The sequence below is a fragment of the Callionymus lyra genome, chromosome 9, assembly GCF_982586985.1.
Source record: "Callionymus lyra chromosome 9, fCalLyr1.hap1.1, whole genome shotgun sequence".
Taxonomy (NCBI): Eukaryota; Metazoa; Chordata; class Actinopteri; order Syngnathiformes; family Callionymidae; genus Callionymus; species Callionymus lyra.
In genome coordinates, this window is record NC_141826.1 from 2,081,067 (window position 1) to 2,097,827 (window position 16,761).

Consider the following 16,761-nt stretch of genomic DNA (forward strand, 5'->3'; position numbering starts at 1 on the left):
ATTAACACACAGGTTGACCTCACTTACTCTGCGGCGGAGGATGTGGCTGCTTCCTTGGATCGCTGACACGAGGGAAATCTTTCTCTCTGTTTTTCCAGTTTATTTAAGACTGCCGCTCCAGTCACCGCAGATGACTCTCCTCGTGTTTGCGACTGTGGTTCCAGTATATGGGATTAAAGCTGCCATGTCAGAGTATTGTTTCGCTCCGTGACAGCCTCGTGTGAGTGCTTGAATGTAATCTTGCAGAGACACTCCTGACTCGCCGGTGTTATTGAAAGGACAGAGTTATTGTCTTCTCCAGCAGCTAATTTTGTCTTTCCAAGGACACACAAGAGAGAAACTTCAAGGAGTCACAATGAGGGGACAGTGAGACTTAGCCTGCACAGACAACGTGCGATTTATCAATCACAGGGTTGCTGGTTCAATTCCAGATTGAGGAAACTGGCTGCCTTCGTATGAATCGCTGGCCGCTCTGATTTCCAACATTCCGAAACATTTGAAATTGTCCATCGATGTGAGTTAGTAAATGAATGGCAGTGTGTCTCCTTGTGCCCTGCGACAAGCTGACAACATGTTAGGGAGTCCCCTGCCTTTCACCTTAGCAGCCGGGATACACTTCGAGCCTCTGTTACCCAATAAGGGAATCAACATTATAAAATGAAGGGTATGCTGCACGACTTGTTGATCCTGTAAAGTGTTTGTTTGTCTACTCTTGGAGACACTTGGGGTGTACTGACAATAATTTAAAGTAGCTACAGTTTGGGTTGATGGCAGGCAGTGGTGGCTGGCCCATAGAGGGCGCTGGGGCGCCGCGCTTCCGCTGATTTAACTTTATAAAAAGTGGCTTGATCTTTTTTTAATTATTATTATTTATTCTTTTTGAGTTTGGAAATAATGATGAACTGTGAGGATTTTGTATGTTTGTAGAATTATTCTATTATTTATATTATTCTGATAAACTAGATTTGCACTGATATACTTTCTGATTATAATCTAGGTTTGTCTTTTAGAGTCCGTCAGTGACTTCACGTTTATGGAAATCTTACTTTTAGGACTAAGTCCAAGGAAAAAAAACTAAATATGCGTCACTCTGGATGAGAAATGTACATTCTCTTTCTCTGCAAACATACAGTTCATCTTGTGACTGACGAGCATAGCAGACCTTAAGTAAGTAAGTAAGTAAGACATTTTTATTTGTATAGCGCTTTTCTAGACCAGGGTCACAAAGCGCTTAAACAATCAAAACAATATTCAATAAAGTATATATTTTAAAGATCAAGATAAAACTGATAACACAACAGGAGTTCCAGAAAAGAGTCAGTAGACTCCATCAAGCGCAAAGAGAGAGGAAGATTGTTCCAAAGCAGAGAGGAAGAACACATCTTTAAGTATCCCTTAAACCAGAGCCACTCACATGTTAAGTCAAACTAGAATTTTTAAGTCATATGGAAGGATTTAATTCAATTCCTGGTTTAGACACATCGCTTTTACCATCAGCCATTTTTTGATTCATGTTTGGTTTTATTTGTTTATTGGTGGAAGTATGCACTGTCTTGATGCTGTTCTAGTTAATACTTTATATCTCCTAACAGCTCATCGTACAGTCACAGACTGTCTCCCACTTTTCTGTCCCTTGCGCAAAGTAACACCCCTGGTACTGGTGCTGACGGTCGGGTCGACAGTCTTGGCAGAAAAGTCCTGGAGGTGCGAGAGACACCTCTTTAGTCTCCTCCGCTGACTAGAAAGTCTTCAGGAGAGATGACCACTCATTCTTGTCGACACATAAACATCTCTTCCATCCAGCGGGGATCAGGAGAGACAGAGGGGGGCAGCCAAGAGACCCGCGGCTCCAATCTCATCCCCTGTCAGCCTCCACACTATTACCCTGGAGCTTGATGTCATCCTATTCCATCTCTACATCTTATCCTCAACTTCTCCTTCCCATTTATTTCTTTTTTGGTGCCGCGGCGAGAGAAGATGCATGATTTATGAAGCTCTATTTTTACCAGTGACGGAGGAGGAAGACGGGTGAGGGAGGTAGAGCAGACGGGTAAAGTGAGGAAGAATGGAAGGGGTGAGGAGGAGGGAGTGAGAGGAGTAGACCCAGGGGGGAGAAGGACATGAGCGAGACGAGGAGACATCCATCACCTCGCGACCCCTCGGTAGAAAATGAAGACACGAAGTAGGTTAAGACGGGTGGATGAAAGATCTGACCGAGTTTAGACGAGATCTGAGTTGCTCTTGACACAGATCTTCACGCAAAATCACCTCGACATTTGAATTAGCATACGTTACATCTCTCTCTCCCGTATTCCAATGGACAACTTAGCTGAAGACAAACACCACGATCTGAACAAGAGCAGCACCTGTGGATTCTGGTTATCACCAGAGTGAAGTCCAACACTGCAACAGCTGCCATATCAACTTGTCTGCACGAGTTGTCTTTGTTTAAATTCAGTTTAATGACACTGATATTTCAAGTGTGGAGCTCAAAGAGAGGACTTCCTGTTGAGGCTGTCTTTGTTGGTTCATCACAGTAGACACTAAGAGATAACGAACCACATCTTTGTAAATAGAAAAGATAAAAAGGCTTTTTCAAGATGTATCTTTTGAAAATACTTATTAAAATTATTTTAAGATTAAACTTAAAAAATATATATTTATTTGCATGGTTGCACCGGTCACCATGGTTTTAGTTAGTGATTTCTTAACCTCAATATTATAGAAGTATCTTCCACCAGACATGGATATACATCAAAACTATATTGCCAGGTTTATCATAGTTGTCATGGAAATGACCTTCTCTCTTATCAATCATTTTACAACATCTTGAATACTTAAATTGCCTTTTAAATGCGTTTATCCCTTTGTCAAGTGATGTATGTGACCACTAAACTGCTTTGCCAGTGGGTCAGAGCTTCTGGTTCAATCATTTCCATGATAGATGAGGTACAGAGAGTACTTGTTAAACCTTCCAGGAAAAGAAAACCAGACCTTTCTCTTTCCATCAAATAAGGCCTGGCAGACGATGGTTTACACTGTTACCATAAACAGATCTAAGTAAGTAAGTCATTTATATTTGTGGAGCGCTTTTACAGATCAGGGTCACAAACCGCTTAAACAATCAAAACAATACCAATTAAATATATGCTTCAAAGGTCAAGACACCACCAAGACAAACACTGGAGTCTCAGAGAATCAAGGAAAAGCCTACACGAATAAAAACGTCTTAAGATGCTTCTTGAAGGAGTCAGTAGATCCATCAAACGCAGAGAGAGAAAAATATCGTTCCAAAGCTTAGGAGCAACAGCCTGGAAGGATTTCTCTCCTCTGGTCCTGAACCGTGTGTGTGGAACCATCAGTAGATTCTGATCCACAGACCTCAGAGCCCGAGCTGGGGTGTAAGGCTGGATCAGATCACTGATGTAAGGAGGAGCCTGACTATGAATAGGTCTGAAAGTAAGAACCAGAATTTTAAAGTTGATACTGAAAGAAATTGGCAGCCAGTGAAGAAATTCTCGCTGCAGAGTTCTGTATCAACTTCACGCAAGACAGCTCCTTCTTGTTAAGACATGAAAACAAACTGTTGCAACAGTTTGTGGTCAGTTTTCTGCAGTGTTGAACTAGAGACATTTTTCAAAAACAATGTCAAAAACAACACCCAGGTTTCTAAGGCTCAGTTTGACGGACTGAGTCAAAAGCCACCCAAGTATGTGTTTAATCCTTCGTTGTGCTGCTTTAACGTTTCACACAATACAGTATCTTTTGTATGGAATATTATATCTAGCAAGTATTCCTTTAATAATGTAGAGAACACAACTTTGAATCAGACTGGAAAAAAACTTGTAATTCCCTTTTCCTTGCTTCATATAATTACAACAGCTTAAAAGCGTTTTAGCTCTGGTTAGATGGTAAGAGACATAAACACCAAGACATTTATCCTGTTAAATCAAAGAAACCGTTTGTCATATAAGGTGACTTAAGAAAATGATTTCAGACATTGTAGAAGGTAATGGTGTCATTATAAGTCATTAGCAAAGACTCTGGGGATCAACTGAGTCACCATTTTGGTTTCTAATCTGACTTGATGTAGCTGCTTTGTTCATGAAGAATCATGTGTGTAACTATATATGTCACAACATTACACACATAGTCCTCATTTTTTTTGCAGTAGACGTCTTTTGTGATGTTGCGTTTTCCGAACACACTGTTCGAAGATACTATTCTTCGCTTCACTCAAACCGCAGTGGAAAAATGGATTGTGTGCGTTTTTCCCTTTGCTGATGACAACAATAACAGAGGAGGAGGAGGAGGAACGTTGACTCAGCATCTCCCCTTGAGCCCCAACTCCCCAGGAACGCACACTCACCACATAGTCTTCGACAGCGTTGATGGACACAAGAGTGAGATTGTAACTTTGATGTGTTCGGAATCTATGCAAATATTCCGCTGGAACGGTGTGTGTGCGTGTTAATGCATGCAAGTCGGTGTTACTGGACATCCGCTTATCTCTCCCCCTCAGTGCAACGGGCTGCTCGCTGCAGATAAAGGTGTGCAGATAATTTTCCAAGCCCTCGTGCTGAGACAGGTTTTTATCTTCAGACTCTCCTGTTGGCTGTGTTAGTGCAGCCCTGGGTGATATTAATACTGTGGTAATGAGCCCCTCACTAGAAGAATCCAGGAACAGTTGGGGACAGAGGAGGGGGGTCTTTGCTGAATCAGTTTCTCCCCTGGGCGATGACTCCCCTACGGCTAGACGGGAAGGCAGAGAGGAACACCGGTCCAATGAATCATGAGCTCCTGCTGCAGGCAGAAGAAAGCTCTGAGTTGTGGAAGAGTTGTGTGACAACAAAGAGAACAATTGATGTTTGTGCTGATGTGTGTCAACTTCCCCCTCTTAGTGGACAGAGACAAATTCACCTCGACCATTGTGTGTGTGTGTTTATGTAAGAGCATATGATTGTATGTACAAAATTGTGTGTCTGTGCATAAATGATTGTATATCTTTGTTTTTTTTATTGTGTGTGTAGAAAGGTGTTTGGGAGACACAAATGAATGTGTGCATGCATCTGTTAATGTGTGTGAATATATGTGTGTAATAACAAATGAATAACAAATATTTAGTGTAGCGATGCTTTAAGTGTACATTGTCTCCACAATTTGTTCCTAAGTTTGACAGTATGATAATCGTGTTTGACCTCTCTGTCATACAACTACTGTCCGTCAAGCAAGAGTGTGCGTGTTTGTGTCCTGTGTGTTCATGTGTTAGACAAATGACTCAATGTGTGTGTGTGTGTGTGCCCTAACTAGAACATTTGAAACAGTCCAGCACTGCAACACCTGCCATGTTTGTCTGCACGAGTCGTCTTTGTTTAAATTCAGTTTAATGACACTGATATTTGTGGAGCTTAAAGAGAGAACTTCGTGTTGAGACCATGGCTCTGCCAGGAGACACTAAAAGAGGCAACAAACCACATATTTGTTCAGAGAAAAGATGAAAAAAAGGTTTTATCAAGATCAAAGTACTTTCAAATTAAATAAATTGGTTAAAAAAGTTTTAAAAAAAACAGTAAATAAAGAGTCACATATTACAACATTAAACTAAAAAAACAAATATTTATTTGAATGGTTGCACAGGTCACCATGGTTTTAGTTTAGTGGTTTCTTAACCTCAATATCATAGAAGTATCTTCCACCAGACATGGATACATATCAAAACTATATTGCCAGGTTTATCATGGTTGTCATGGAGATGACGGTAAAGCAATCTCAATTTCAATGATCCGACCTTCTCTCTTATCAATCATTTTACAACATCTTGAATACTGAAAATTATTTGTCAATGCTTTTATCTCTTTGTCAAGCGATTATCTATAAAAGGATGTTCAAAATCTCTACTATTTACAACTGCCTCGCCGTCTATGTGACCACTAAACTGCTTCATGCCAGTGGGTCAGAGCTTGTGGTTCAATCATTTCCATGATAGCTGAAGAACAGAAAGTACTTCTTAAACCTTCCAGGAAAAGAAAAGACGGCCGTGAGAACATTTCTCTTTCCATCAAATAAATCCTGGCAGCGTAGCTTCAGACGTGGCTCGTGACTGTGTGCGTGTGATCCAGTTGAACATGATCAGCGTGTGTGTTTATTAAACCTGTCTCCAGAGTTAAAGTGCTGAGCAAGCGTTGAATGACAATGTAAGCATAACTTCTTGCTCCGGAACACCAGCGTGTCCTCTGTGCTTCCGCATGAAGACGTCCTGCATCAGTATTCAGCGGCGTCCTGACAGGCGATTCACTTAGAGGGACGCTGGGCACAATTAGCCGTTCACATGACATGGCAGAGTTAAGGCCGGGTCAGTGTGCTCCGGGGAAATTAAACCAGCAACCGATCATTAAACCACTAGCTAAACATTAACAGCCATTTGCATTTTTATTGCACCTGAGAAGAATGTGCAGGCTCCATTAATCTGTGAGAGACTTTGTTTATCGTGCAAACATCCCGCGAGGGGGAAATGTGGAATATTTTCACACAAACCAGAGGCCACGTGCCCGGAAATTTAAGAGTTGCCGCGACAAATTGAATCAAGACGGCAAAAGACTGAGTAAGAATGTTTGTCATGCAAATCCTCTTCACTCATCCCTCCTGGAAATAAACACTCAAGTCATTGATGTGCCGCTTCCTGTGGTTGATTCTGGTTCCTTCTCTCTTCCCAGGTGAGTGGGAAGTGTGGACAGTCTCCTCAAAGGCCGGCTCGCTCTGTTGCATCACCTCCTCTGCAGCTCCCAGCTGCAGTCCGACACATGCAGCCGCTTCACGACACCGATGAGACTCTGGCCGGCCTCCGCAGGTGAGCAGCTTTACAAATGTTACATGGGATAGGAAGTGGACAAGCCATCATAATGACTCAGTTTGGATTAGTCCTTGCTAACAATCAGAAATGTGTAAAATACGTATCATATTATCTGTGTCTCCTGAGGTTTCTTTTTTGGCCTCACCTGTGTCAGGGGTCCGAGCTCAGGTCAATTAGTCTGTTTTCACAAATGAACCATGATTGGTGCATATGGCCCCAAAAATGACAGTGACTTCAAACATGTTTTATCTTATGAAAACACCAAACACGTCCATCAGTCTTTGACACTTCCTGTATCTTCCTCTGCAGGGAGTTTATAGCCAACCTGAGGGGCTTCAGCTCCTTCTACAGTGGTCTGGGGGAGGCGCTGTGCAGCCGAGAACCAGCTCCGGGAAACTACTCCCTCTGTTGGAATGGTCAGGAGATGACCGACAGGTAAATACTCTTGAGTGGGTTTGATTTTCAAACACTCCCAGCATTACAAGGAAGATGACAGAAGCGATCGAGCAGCTAGCTGAGCATGTTCTTTCTTGTAAACAGCTCTTATACATCTCTCTGTGAGGGTTCGGTGCGCATACAGTTTACAAGATTATTTTTAAACCTCAGGTCTGTGGTAAATGTGGTTAATGTTCTAGAGACTGGTACAGGTCCGTGAGACATTTGATACCTGGACACACAGAAAAATATATTTATTATTATTGCCTAAAAGCTGCTTCATTTAGAAAAAGAAAACAGTTTTTCTCTGAAATAATATTAGCATGTGACTCTTGACTAGTGATAATGAGTAAAACACAAACTCATATAATCAAATATACATGGATGCAAATACACAGGTTGTAACCAGTCCAGAGCGCTAGCTGATTGTATTTTTTTTTACTTGTATTTTTCAGAATGTTGGCCTGTAAATGTAATACATTTAACCAGCCCACAGTACAAAAAAGCTCTGAAGAACAACTTTAGATCAACCGTTAGCATAGCAGAATGCTACCAATTTTTGCCGCATGCTAGACTGCTAATATTAGCTCCCAATATTAGATTTTTGCCTAATATAGGTATCTTTTCACTTCACATGTTTGTCTTGTTTAGAGTTTCCCTGCTAGCGTAATAAATTGCTAAATCAAAAACTACTTTTTTCTTTAACTAAAATTAATAAACTTGACGTGTACATGTATAAAAAAGTGACTGGATTATAAAAAAGTTAATACATTTCAAAAATAAATAAATGTCATCTGATTTCATTTTTGTTTATAATAAACATACTGTCCATATTGTATAGTAATAGTAGATTTTAACTTTTATTTATGCTTTTTAAAGATGCATAAATAAGTCAAATTTGATATATATACATTAAAATTAAATAGGATGTAATTTGTTTAATTATTTATATTTATATTATTGCACAACATTTTTTATTAATTTATGTATTTGTTCAGTATTATGTCATTTATCATTAAAAAGTGTGTTTTACTTACTTACCCTAGCGCTTGGCTAAAGTGTCATTCCTGGCTCACGTCTTTCTAAAAACGGCCTTCAGTTTCACTTTTACGTCGTAAGAAACCGGCTTCCTGGATGAATGGCTCGCTGAAGTGTACAGCATGTGGCGACTCACCAACCTCTAAATCAAGGTCTGGTTTCATACTAATTACAGCACGCAGACATATGCTCGCCCGAAGTCACGCAGGCTCTCTAGGACACTCGACAGGCAGCTGCACATGCTGCTCAGTGTTGGTGTCTCTCGACATGGCTGCTGAAACAACAGTCTTGTTTCAGTCTGGAGGTGTGGAGGTGAGTTGAAGGGTAGGTTTGCTCTGAGCTGATGAGCTGCCTCTCCCAGCGAGAGCATGTGTAAATCTTGACTTTGGCTCTATGAGATGTTATTAATGTCACATGCGTTGTCGCCTCCTCCTTGTGTAGTTAATTGCCGTTTCGATCGCTCTCTCCTCCTTCATCTGCCGCCGAATCTAATTTGGTCTTCACGATATTTCACTTCACCCTTTGCCTTCCCTGACATAACTTCTCTCCGTCTGCACCGTCAGCCGGCTTCAATTTCAATTTGGCTCAGGAAGTTATGGATATTTTTTTTTTTCGAAGGTCTTGTAAATTATGTTTGGAATTTAATCATCTCAGAGACGCTTCCATTTAACGTCTGAAAAAATGCTGAAGCACAGTCTGTCGCCGTGCGAGGAGACGTCAGGTTGGCGAGAGGGCAGCGATGTCCTGAGGGGATGATTACGAGTCGGACTGAATGTATTTGGGAGACATGACGATTGGAGAGATTACAAGCAATTCTCAGAGTCACCTCTGAGGGTGAAACCGTCATCTCCACTCCCGGCACAGCTCAGGAAAAGCACCCACTGAGCCACTATTGTCTCATGGAGGTAAATTTAGATCCAAAAAAAGAGGTCGGCTATTGAATGCCTCCAAATACTTGAGGAGTGATCCTAAATATGGAGCTTTTATGCGCATGTTTACCATCTCAGCAGGAGCCGGTATCAGAGCCGCATCACATCAAAGAGCATCACACTGATAACGGTGATAATAGACGTGAAGCCGTGTCAAGTCAAAACATTCAATTTCTCATCCCTCTCTCCCATAGAAGCAGCCTGAAGACTGGAGCGATGAGATGAAAGATAAGACGTTCTGTCGTGCGTGAACAATTAATTCACTGCAGCGAGCGATGAGTCGTTTAAGAAGAAAACTTTAAATTGAGCTGCTGCAATGTTTTTCACACCTGCGACACAAAACAGAACGTGTTCTAATCCCAATGAAATCCACGGGATTTTTGTAATCTCTTGATAAATGGCAAAGAACTATTTGATGAACTTGAGTCTTTCATGACTGACAGATGACTTATCTTAACCACAGTTTCATTCTTTACTTATCTCTGGTTAGCCGGCTAGCATTAGTTATTGAAACACAACCAGAGTAGCAACTTGAGGACTTGCTGTTTCTGTCTCTTAAAACAGGTGAGATGTCCCATCAACTTCCTTCTCATCTGCTGGCACCTCGTCATTTCATTTCTCCAGGAAATGAGAAGTAACCAATTAGAGAGCAGTCTGAGGTCACATGCTTGCTTGACGTTTTTATCACTAGACCTTTTTTAACCCAAATCTGTGACCTCTACTTTCAAACATGACAGGTTGTAAGCTATGGATGTATCTGAATCTTCTCACAAAAACTAAAGTTTATTGGTTTAAGAGCAGACTTAAACAAGTAATCTATACCGATGTATTCATTTTGACTGTATTACTAGCAGATACGTTGAAGATATTTCTAACAAGGTTGTGGTTGACCGTCAATATTTAATACCCAGTAAACTGACACTGCTTGTATAAAAGTCATCTTACAAATCACTGGTAGAAATAATTTTTCCAGTGATCAGCAATATTGCAGAATTTCCAAACTTTGTTCTGCAATTTGAAAATGATTTCTACAAAAACACAAGCCTCCATACTACAATCTTTTAAACTTAATTATGCTTACATTTACATTATATATAGCTTTGTAACTCATAACATTACTGTAACTCTTTATTCTCTCACTCTACTTTCAGTGTTCACAGATCCTCCTCTGCAGCAAAGTTATCATTCCCTAACACCTCCACCGGTCTTTCATCCCCTCTTCCTTGTGTTACTACAACTAGAAGTGTATCAAACAATTTATAAATCACACATCATCCTTTCACACAACATACTAATAAAGATATCACAACAATAATAACATATAGAATTACAAAGTTGGTATTTATTCAAATAAATAGTTTGGTGTTCATCAGCATTTTGCAAACAAAAAGAAAATAAGAAAAAGAAAATATTTTAATTATTTCCCTATTACTTCGAAAATACGTAGACGGTCTGTGAAGTTGACAAGTTGGTGAAACAAAATACTAAGGGGTACAATGTGGAACAAGTGTCAAGATTATTAAGTGATCACAAAAAGTTCAGAACTAAATAATAATAATACTAAGAATAAACAAGTCAAATAAAAGTCTTCCCTGCTTTAAAATGAATAAGGTTTTAAGGATAAATGTAAGTAAAAGAAGCTCACTCAGTATAATTATATAAATTAGAACAACACAAATGATGTAAACAAAGGTACGTAAACATACCTGATCCGACTTTTAGAGGCTTTTTTTCATTCTGCAAAATCGCAGGTTGCTTAATTTTTCTTCCGCAATCTTGAAAATCTGTCACTGCAGACGGTATTTACAACACTGCAAAGGTTTGAGCAAATACATTTTAAGTTTGCTGGATATTAGACCATTCCAAATGCTTTTTAAATATAAATATCCACCATATATGTGTTTATTAAGGGCTTCATCTCCTACCTTTCCTGGATGACTTCTCTTTAGAGAGGTAGGAGATGATGCCCTTTATAACACATATATGGTTATTTTTGTCTTAATTATTCATGACTACTTTGGTAATAGGTTGTAATAATATCATTTCTCAAGTGTCATTGAAAGTGTTTGTTAAATAACCGAACCCTTTCAACTGTTAATTGGCTGTGAATTTAAAAACACATTTTTTGTTAGTGTCTCCCAAAGTTGTGAATATATATCTAAAATAACTAGCCCCAGAGTAATAATGACAGATCATCACACAGACAAAGGCAAATTGACAACTAACACATCTTAATTCATGTTCTATTTCAACCTTAATACACTCTTGAAAAATGTAAAAGCTTTTAAAAACTGATTTAAAATGTGTGTTCAGATTAAAATTCAGCGTTCACCTGTTTTACCAGCAATACGACGAGACAGACATAAAAAAAATGTCTCTAACACATTAGTCAACCCTTGACCTTGCCTGGCGTGCAGCAGAGTGGAGGTGTGATCCATCAGGTGGTGTGAAAAACATAATGTTCTTTGAGGTCCTTTTAACAGCCTCAGTGTCACCTTCTGTTGTTTTCCTGACGTGCCAGACGTCCATCTCCTCCAGACTGATCCCAGAATGTTCCTTTGGATTAGATCTTTTGGGGCAAGAGGACTGGAACGCTCCTGGCAAACAATAAGAACACCACAGCTGGGTTACGATTCATAGGCTGACAAGTGAGACGATCAGCGGTGGGAAGAGTTTGATGGTGTTTCACACTGTGAGCAACATCATCTGCTGGTCCATCATGTAAAACTCTCGCTGCTTCTTATCCCTCAGAATCTCTCCTCATCTTTTTTCCCTAATGGATGATGCTTTCTTTCCATTATTAAAGTGATAATTAGCAGTCGCGGAAGTGTGATGACGGCTTATAAGAGGAATAAAGAAGTGAAGAAATGTATTCTGAGCCTCTTGAGAAGCGGGAGGCAGATACAGGGAGCAGGTGGAAGCAGTGTGAACTCAACCACACCTTGTCTCTCTCACAATGGGCAGTAGAATTAATCGCCTGTCAATTATCTTTCCAATATTTGCAGTAATAAAGCGGGTGACATTTATAGCTGCAGCTGACCCCTGGACCCTCTGGCTTCAGAGTCGGGTTGTCAATCTTCACAGCAGGTTTGGGCTGCAGCAGGAGACATGGAGTGGATCTCAACCAGTTTTAGGAGTTAAGATGCAAGCAGATGAGATTCACATGCTGAGAGATCTGAACGCAGATGAGGGATTCTACTGTATGTCACAGACAGCTGTGGCTGTAGTGTAGTATGGATTGAGTAACAGTGCGATACTAAGCATCCCCACTTCTTGTATAAGGTCATTATTTCTCACACTGAGGTTTGTCATTTGTAAAATCTGCCTTTGAAGCCTGAATTTGTGGTACTTTTGTCAGTCTTTCAATGTTGTCAGTTCTTGTAACATAATGTCCTGAGCTCCTGGCGTAAGTTATCATTTGTTATGTTTGCAGAAATACACCACAGTCGCATTACTTGAAAAGCTTGAAAAGAATCAGAGTGAATTATTCTGCCCCTTTTCTTGTTGAATCTGTGTGAGCTTTGGTTAATCCCGTTTTCTGTGATGCCGTTTTCATCTTGAAACAACAAACCTTTTTGGGTTTTTTAAGAATGAAGTTAAACTAATTGATACAATTGTTATTTAAACACAACTTACCTCACCTTGTAAAATAAAATAAAAAAAGGTTTCATCATTAAACGCAAAAATATGTTCAGTGTCTTTTTATCCAAAGGTAATTTCACTAAATCAACGCTAGATGGCGACATAATCCCGCTGGAATCAGAACCGTGAGTTGAAAAAAGTTTCCTCGCTGCTTAATAAAGCTCTTTTTCTTCCTCAGGTTCGTTGGCACCAGTCAGAAGAGACCGTCATCTGGATCAGAGACCCGCAGTAACAAGGCTCCGGAGCCGGTCATCAGCCAGATCATAGACAAACTGAAGCACATAAACCAGGTCAGTTTCTGTGAAAACTCGTGAAAGGTTGAACTCATCCTTCATTCATACCCGAGCTGTCACGCCCCTTTTGTAGTCAGGATAGAAACCATCTCTCTAAAAGCGTCTCTACGATGGATTCATCAGCACTTGTAGCTGTCAACACAAGAGATCTCTGGTGCTGACCACCTCCAATCCCACCCACTCACACGTACACACACACCCACGATGGTCCAGTGTTAGTGTCTGCAGACCCTCACTTAAAAGTGAGACCTTCAAACTATAACCTGGACGTCGTCTTTGCTGGATCAGCTCAAGCCTCCTTTGTTTTCAACTGAACTTTCTTCACCTCGTCCATGTTTACTTCAGCGACCCTCAGATAATTTATGGTCATTTGTCTTGAGAAGATGAAAACATTGTGAACAGATGTGTTTGAGGAAAAATTCCTCTCTTGAAATGTGCTTCTCCTGCATGGTTCTAGCTCTGTAAGTGTCTCTCTCCTTCTCTTGTTTACTTCACTCAAGAGCGATGAAATCCACTTTGATCCACCAGAGTTGAAGAACCAGGATGGTTTTGATGAGTTTGGATGAAGGGGATGTGGCCATGTAAGGACATTTGCTTCAGGAAGTGTCTGATCAATGTGTAAAGTCACTTTAATGGTCTTTTAAACTAAATTAACTTTCTTGAAATTTCCCACATTAAGATGTGTAAAAAATGTATAATCCTGAAATTGTTTTGGTTATTAATTAATTCTAAAAAGAAAATAATATATATCGGTATCTATATAAAAAATAACTTTATGTGTACAAAAGGTGTTTTTTCACAATATTATCAAAATAAATTTGATCGTAAATTGTTTGTTAATGATGATTAATTGTTTTTGATTGATCATGGACACTGTAAATTTCAGTAAGATGATCAATAAATGGAGCAGTTGCTGTGAGACAACAACAAAAACGTATTGCGTATATGCTGGTGTTCCTGTAGAGAAAAAAGTCCATGTTGAAGCTCTCCATCATTTTTATTTGAAGGAGGAACAGCAAGCCTGGCCCTCCACTTGGATAAACATCTAACAAAAATGTGATCACATCAACAGCATACTTCTTACGCAGTAAAACAGTTTACGAGGCGCAGCGCTGCATTTATATGTGCGGAGAAATCAAATTTCACAAATATTTTCACAGCAAATCATCCGTCTCATTAGGTGTACGATTTAACAGGAACGCCTTCCACTGGGATGCAGTCAGAGCAGAAACACGCAGAGTGAAGCTCGAGAAGCTCAACGACAACTTGTTCTCTTCTTTTTGAGTCCAAGAATGGACTTGGCAGAACTTCAGTGTGATGCTGCTTCCAGACAATGAGCAGAGTTAAGCCTGTTGCCATCATTTTATTCATCACTTTATATATTAAATCATTATTTTATCTTAAGTGTTCTATGTTTTATATTTGATCATAAGTGTTCTGTGTTTCTCTTCAGTGAGATTTATAGAAATCAGAAAGTTTTTTAGTTTCTTTTTCCATTATATGAAACACAACCGTGTCTCACAAAACAGCTCTGTTTTGCATTAATATTCTAAATCTGGCTTAACTTTCCAAGTTGTCCAAGAGAACACAAAACAGATCAGAATATGTCTTGGCCACATGATTCATTTGTTCAAGTCCAGACCTCAATATTGAAACATTTTTATGTAAGTTTTAAATATCCATTTCTATTAAGGAAGTTTCTTGAAATTCTTAGAAGGAGAAAAAACAGTTGCATCTCGTAAATCTGTGAGAAGGACTGAAACAATAATTGTGTGCTCCACTCTTCTTACAATCTTGGGTACAAAATAACATTATTTGTGGAACTTAGTGGAGGCCTATGCTCTTTTCTTTTAAAGCTATAGTTCACTCGAAATTTTAACTTCACTCATTTCCTACTCTCCCTCATGTGACCAAAGGGATGGGACTATTATCAGATTAATTAGTTTCTTTCAAGAGTTAAAGGCCAATATGTATGTCCATTTTAATTAAGCAACTGAGCAGCCAGGGACGAACCTCCTCCAAAAAGACTCGTGAATACAGCCGTATGCCTCCATGCTGCTCGTATGAAATGTCCATCTTGTATTTAATTGAATCTAATTGTTCTGGATTTATTATACAAGTCTATATTTTAAGATTGTTTGTAGCAGACTTTTAAATATATATACTGTAAATATAAATATAAACCGGAAATACTCCGGGTAAACATTGGAAGCGATTCCAGTGTAGTCAGTAGTGTGCGCTCTGGAAGCAAACGCGATATTTACCCGGAGTACCTTCGGTTTATAGCGCTGTTAGTCTTTCAACGTCTGCCAGAAACAAGCTCAAAATATAGACTTGTATAATTATTCCGGAACAATTATTCTCGCCGAGGCTGCAATACAAGATGGAGATTACAGACGAGCAGTAAGGAGGTATATGGATGTTTTTAAGTGTCTTTTCGGAGGAAGTTCGTCCCTGGGACTTCAGTTGTTTTTTTTTAATTAATGTACAGTTTGCCTATAACTATACTCTGAAAATAATCCAACCCTTAGTGGACATAAGGGTGAGAAGAAAATTAGTGAAGTTTGAATTTTGGGTGAACTATCACTTGAAGTAATGTAGTTTGTTTTAGTTTTTTTGGTTTTTATTCTCATTCCTCTCCATCTGTGATGATTTTTTATTACAAATGTTACATAAATTTGACGCCGAAGTCTAACATAATTATTTTTTTAATGCCTCTGTAGGAAAGTCTCCTGAGGTCTGACATTTGGAGGACAACATGGTTGAAGTGGTATGACAGGGTTCTCTCAAACGACTGTATTGTAGACTGAATTAGTTTTTTTTCTGTCTATGAGGAATGCAAAGCTTCCTCACAGACGCTGGTGACATCTGCTGTCACATTGATTGAAAGGATATTTCAAATGCTAAAAAAGTTTCATACATACCTAAAATAAATATGGTGTGATAATATCTTGGGTCAACATGAGTGAAAACATGGCAGAGGATGGACCAACATAGTGGTCATTTCCTGAATAGTACCTGAATCTATTAATCCAACACATGCTCTGCTACTTCTCAGTCGATGTTGGGGCTCATTGAAAGCTTCTGTTCTTTGTCTTGCAAGACTTACATGCTTTCTGATTGAATCTACTTTACTTTTTGGCCGAGGCGGTGAAAACAATCAATGTTCTTTCCAGATCTTCTGACGCACTTTCAAAACTACAATTCAGTCCCGCTTGTATGTGTGCTAGCTACAAGCGAAGGGACTGAACCTTCCAACAGCGGGGAGACCATGGAGCCCCACCAAAGAATCAACTTCCTTCCAACTTGAACCCCCCTGATGTTGCATTCCTGCAGCCCTGAGTGCTCTGTGACGACGGGTCCTGCTAAACATGCTGCGTGAATTTGTAATTTCTCATGTTGTCAGTGTGTTTCCGAGAGTCAGCAGAGTCCAGGCAGGGGAACTTTTTTTAGCTTCTGGGAGGCAGAACTAAAGAGAGTCGCCTTTAGCTTATTGTTCTCACGTTGATAGCAGCTGATGTCATAAGCGCGCTTCAGCCAAGTTTAAAGTCAGCAGTGCTCTATAAATGGATGA

The 16,761-nt window shown here is 39.7% G+C and overlaps 1 protein-coding gene across 1 annotated transcript in view; it reads left to right on the forward strand.

The window, feature by feature from the left end:
- Window positions 1–16,761, forward strand: part of gpc3 (glypican 3) — a 110,464-nt gene that overhangs the window by 66,980 nt on the left and 26,723 nt on the right. Inside the window, exons 4-6 of the mRNA XM_087799533.1 lie at window positions 6,714–6,847; window positions 7,160–7,285; window positions 13,073–13,184. Coding sequence (XP_087655659.1) covers window positions 6,714–6,847; window positions 7,160–7,285; window positions 13,073–13,184 — 372 coding nt within the window. The remainder of the gene's footprint in view (window positions 1–6,713; window positions 6,848–7,159; window positions 7,286–13,072; window positions 13,185–16,761) is intronic.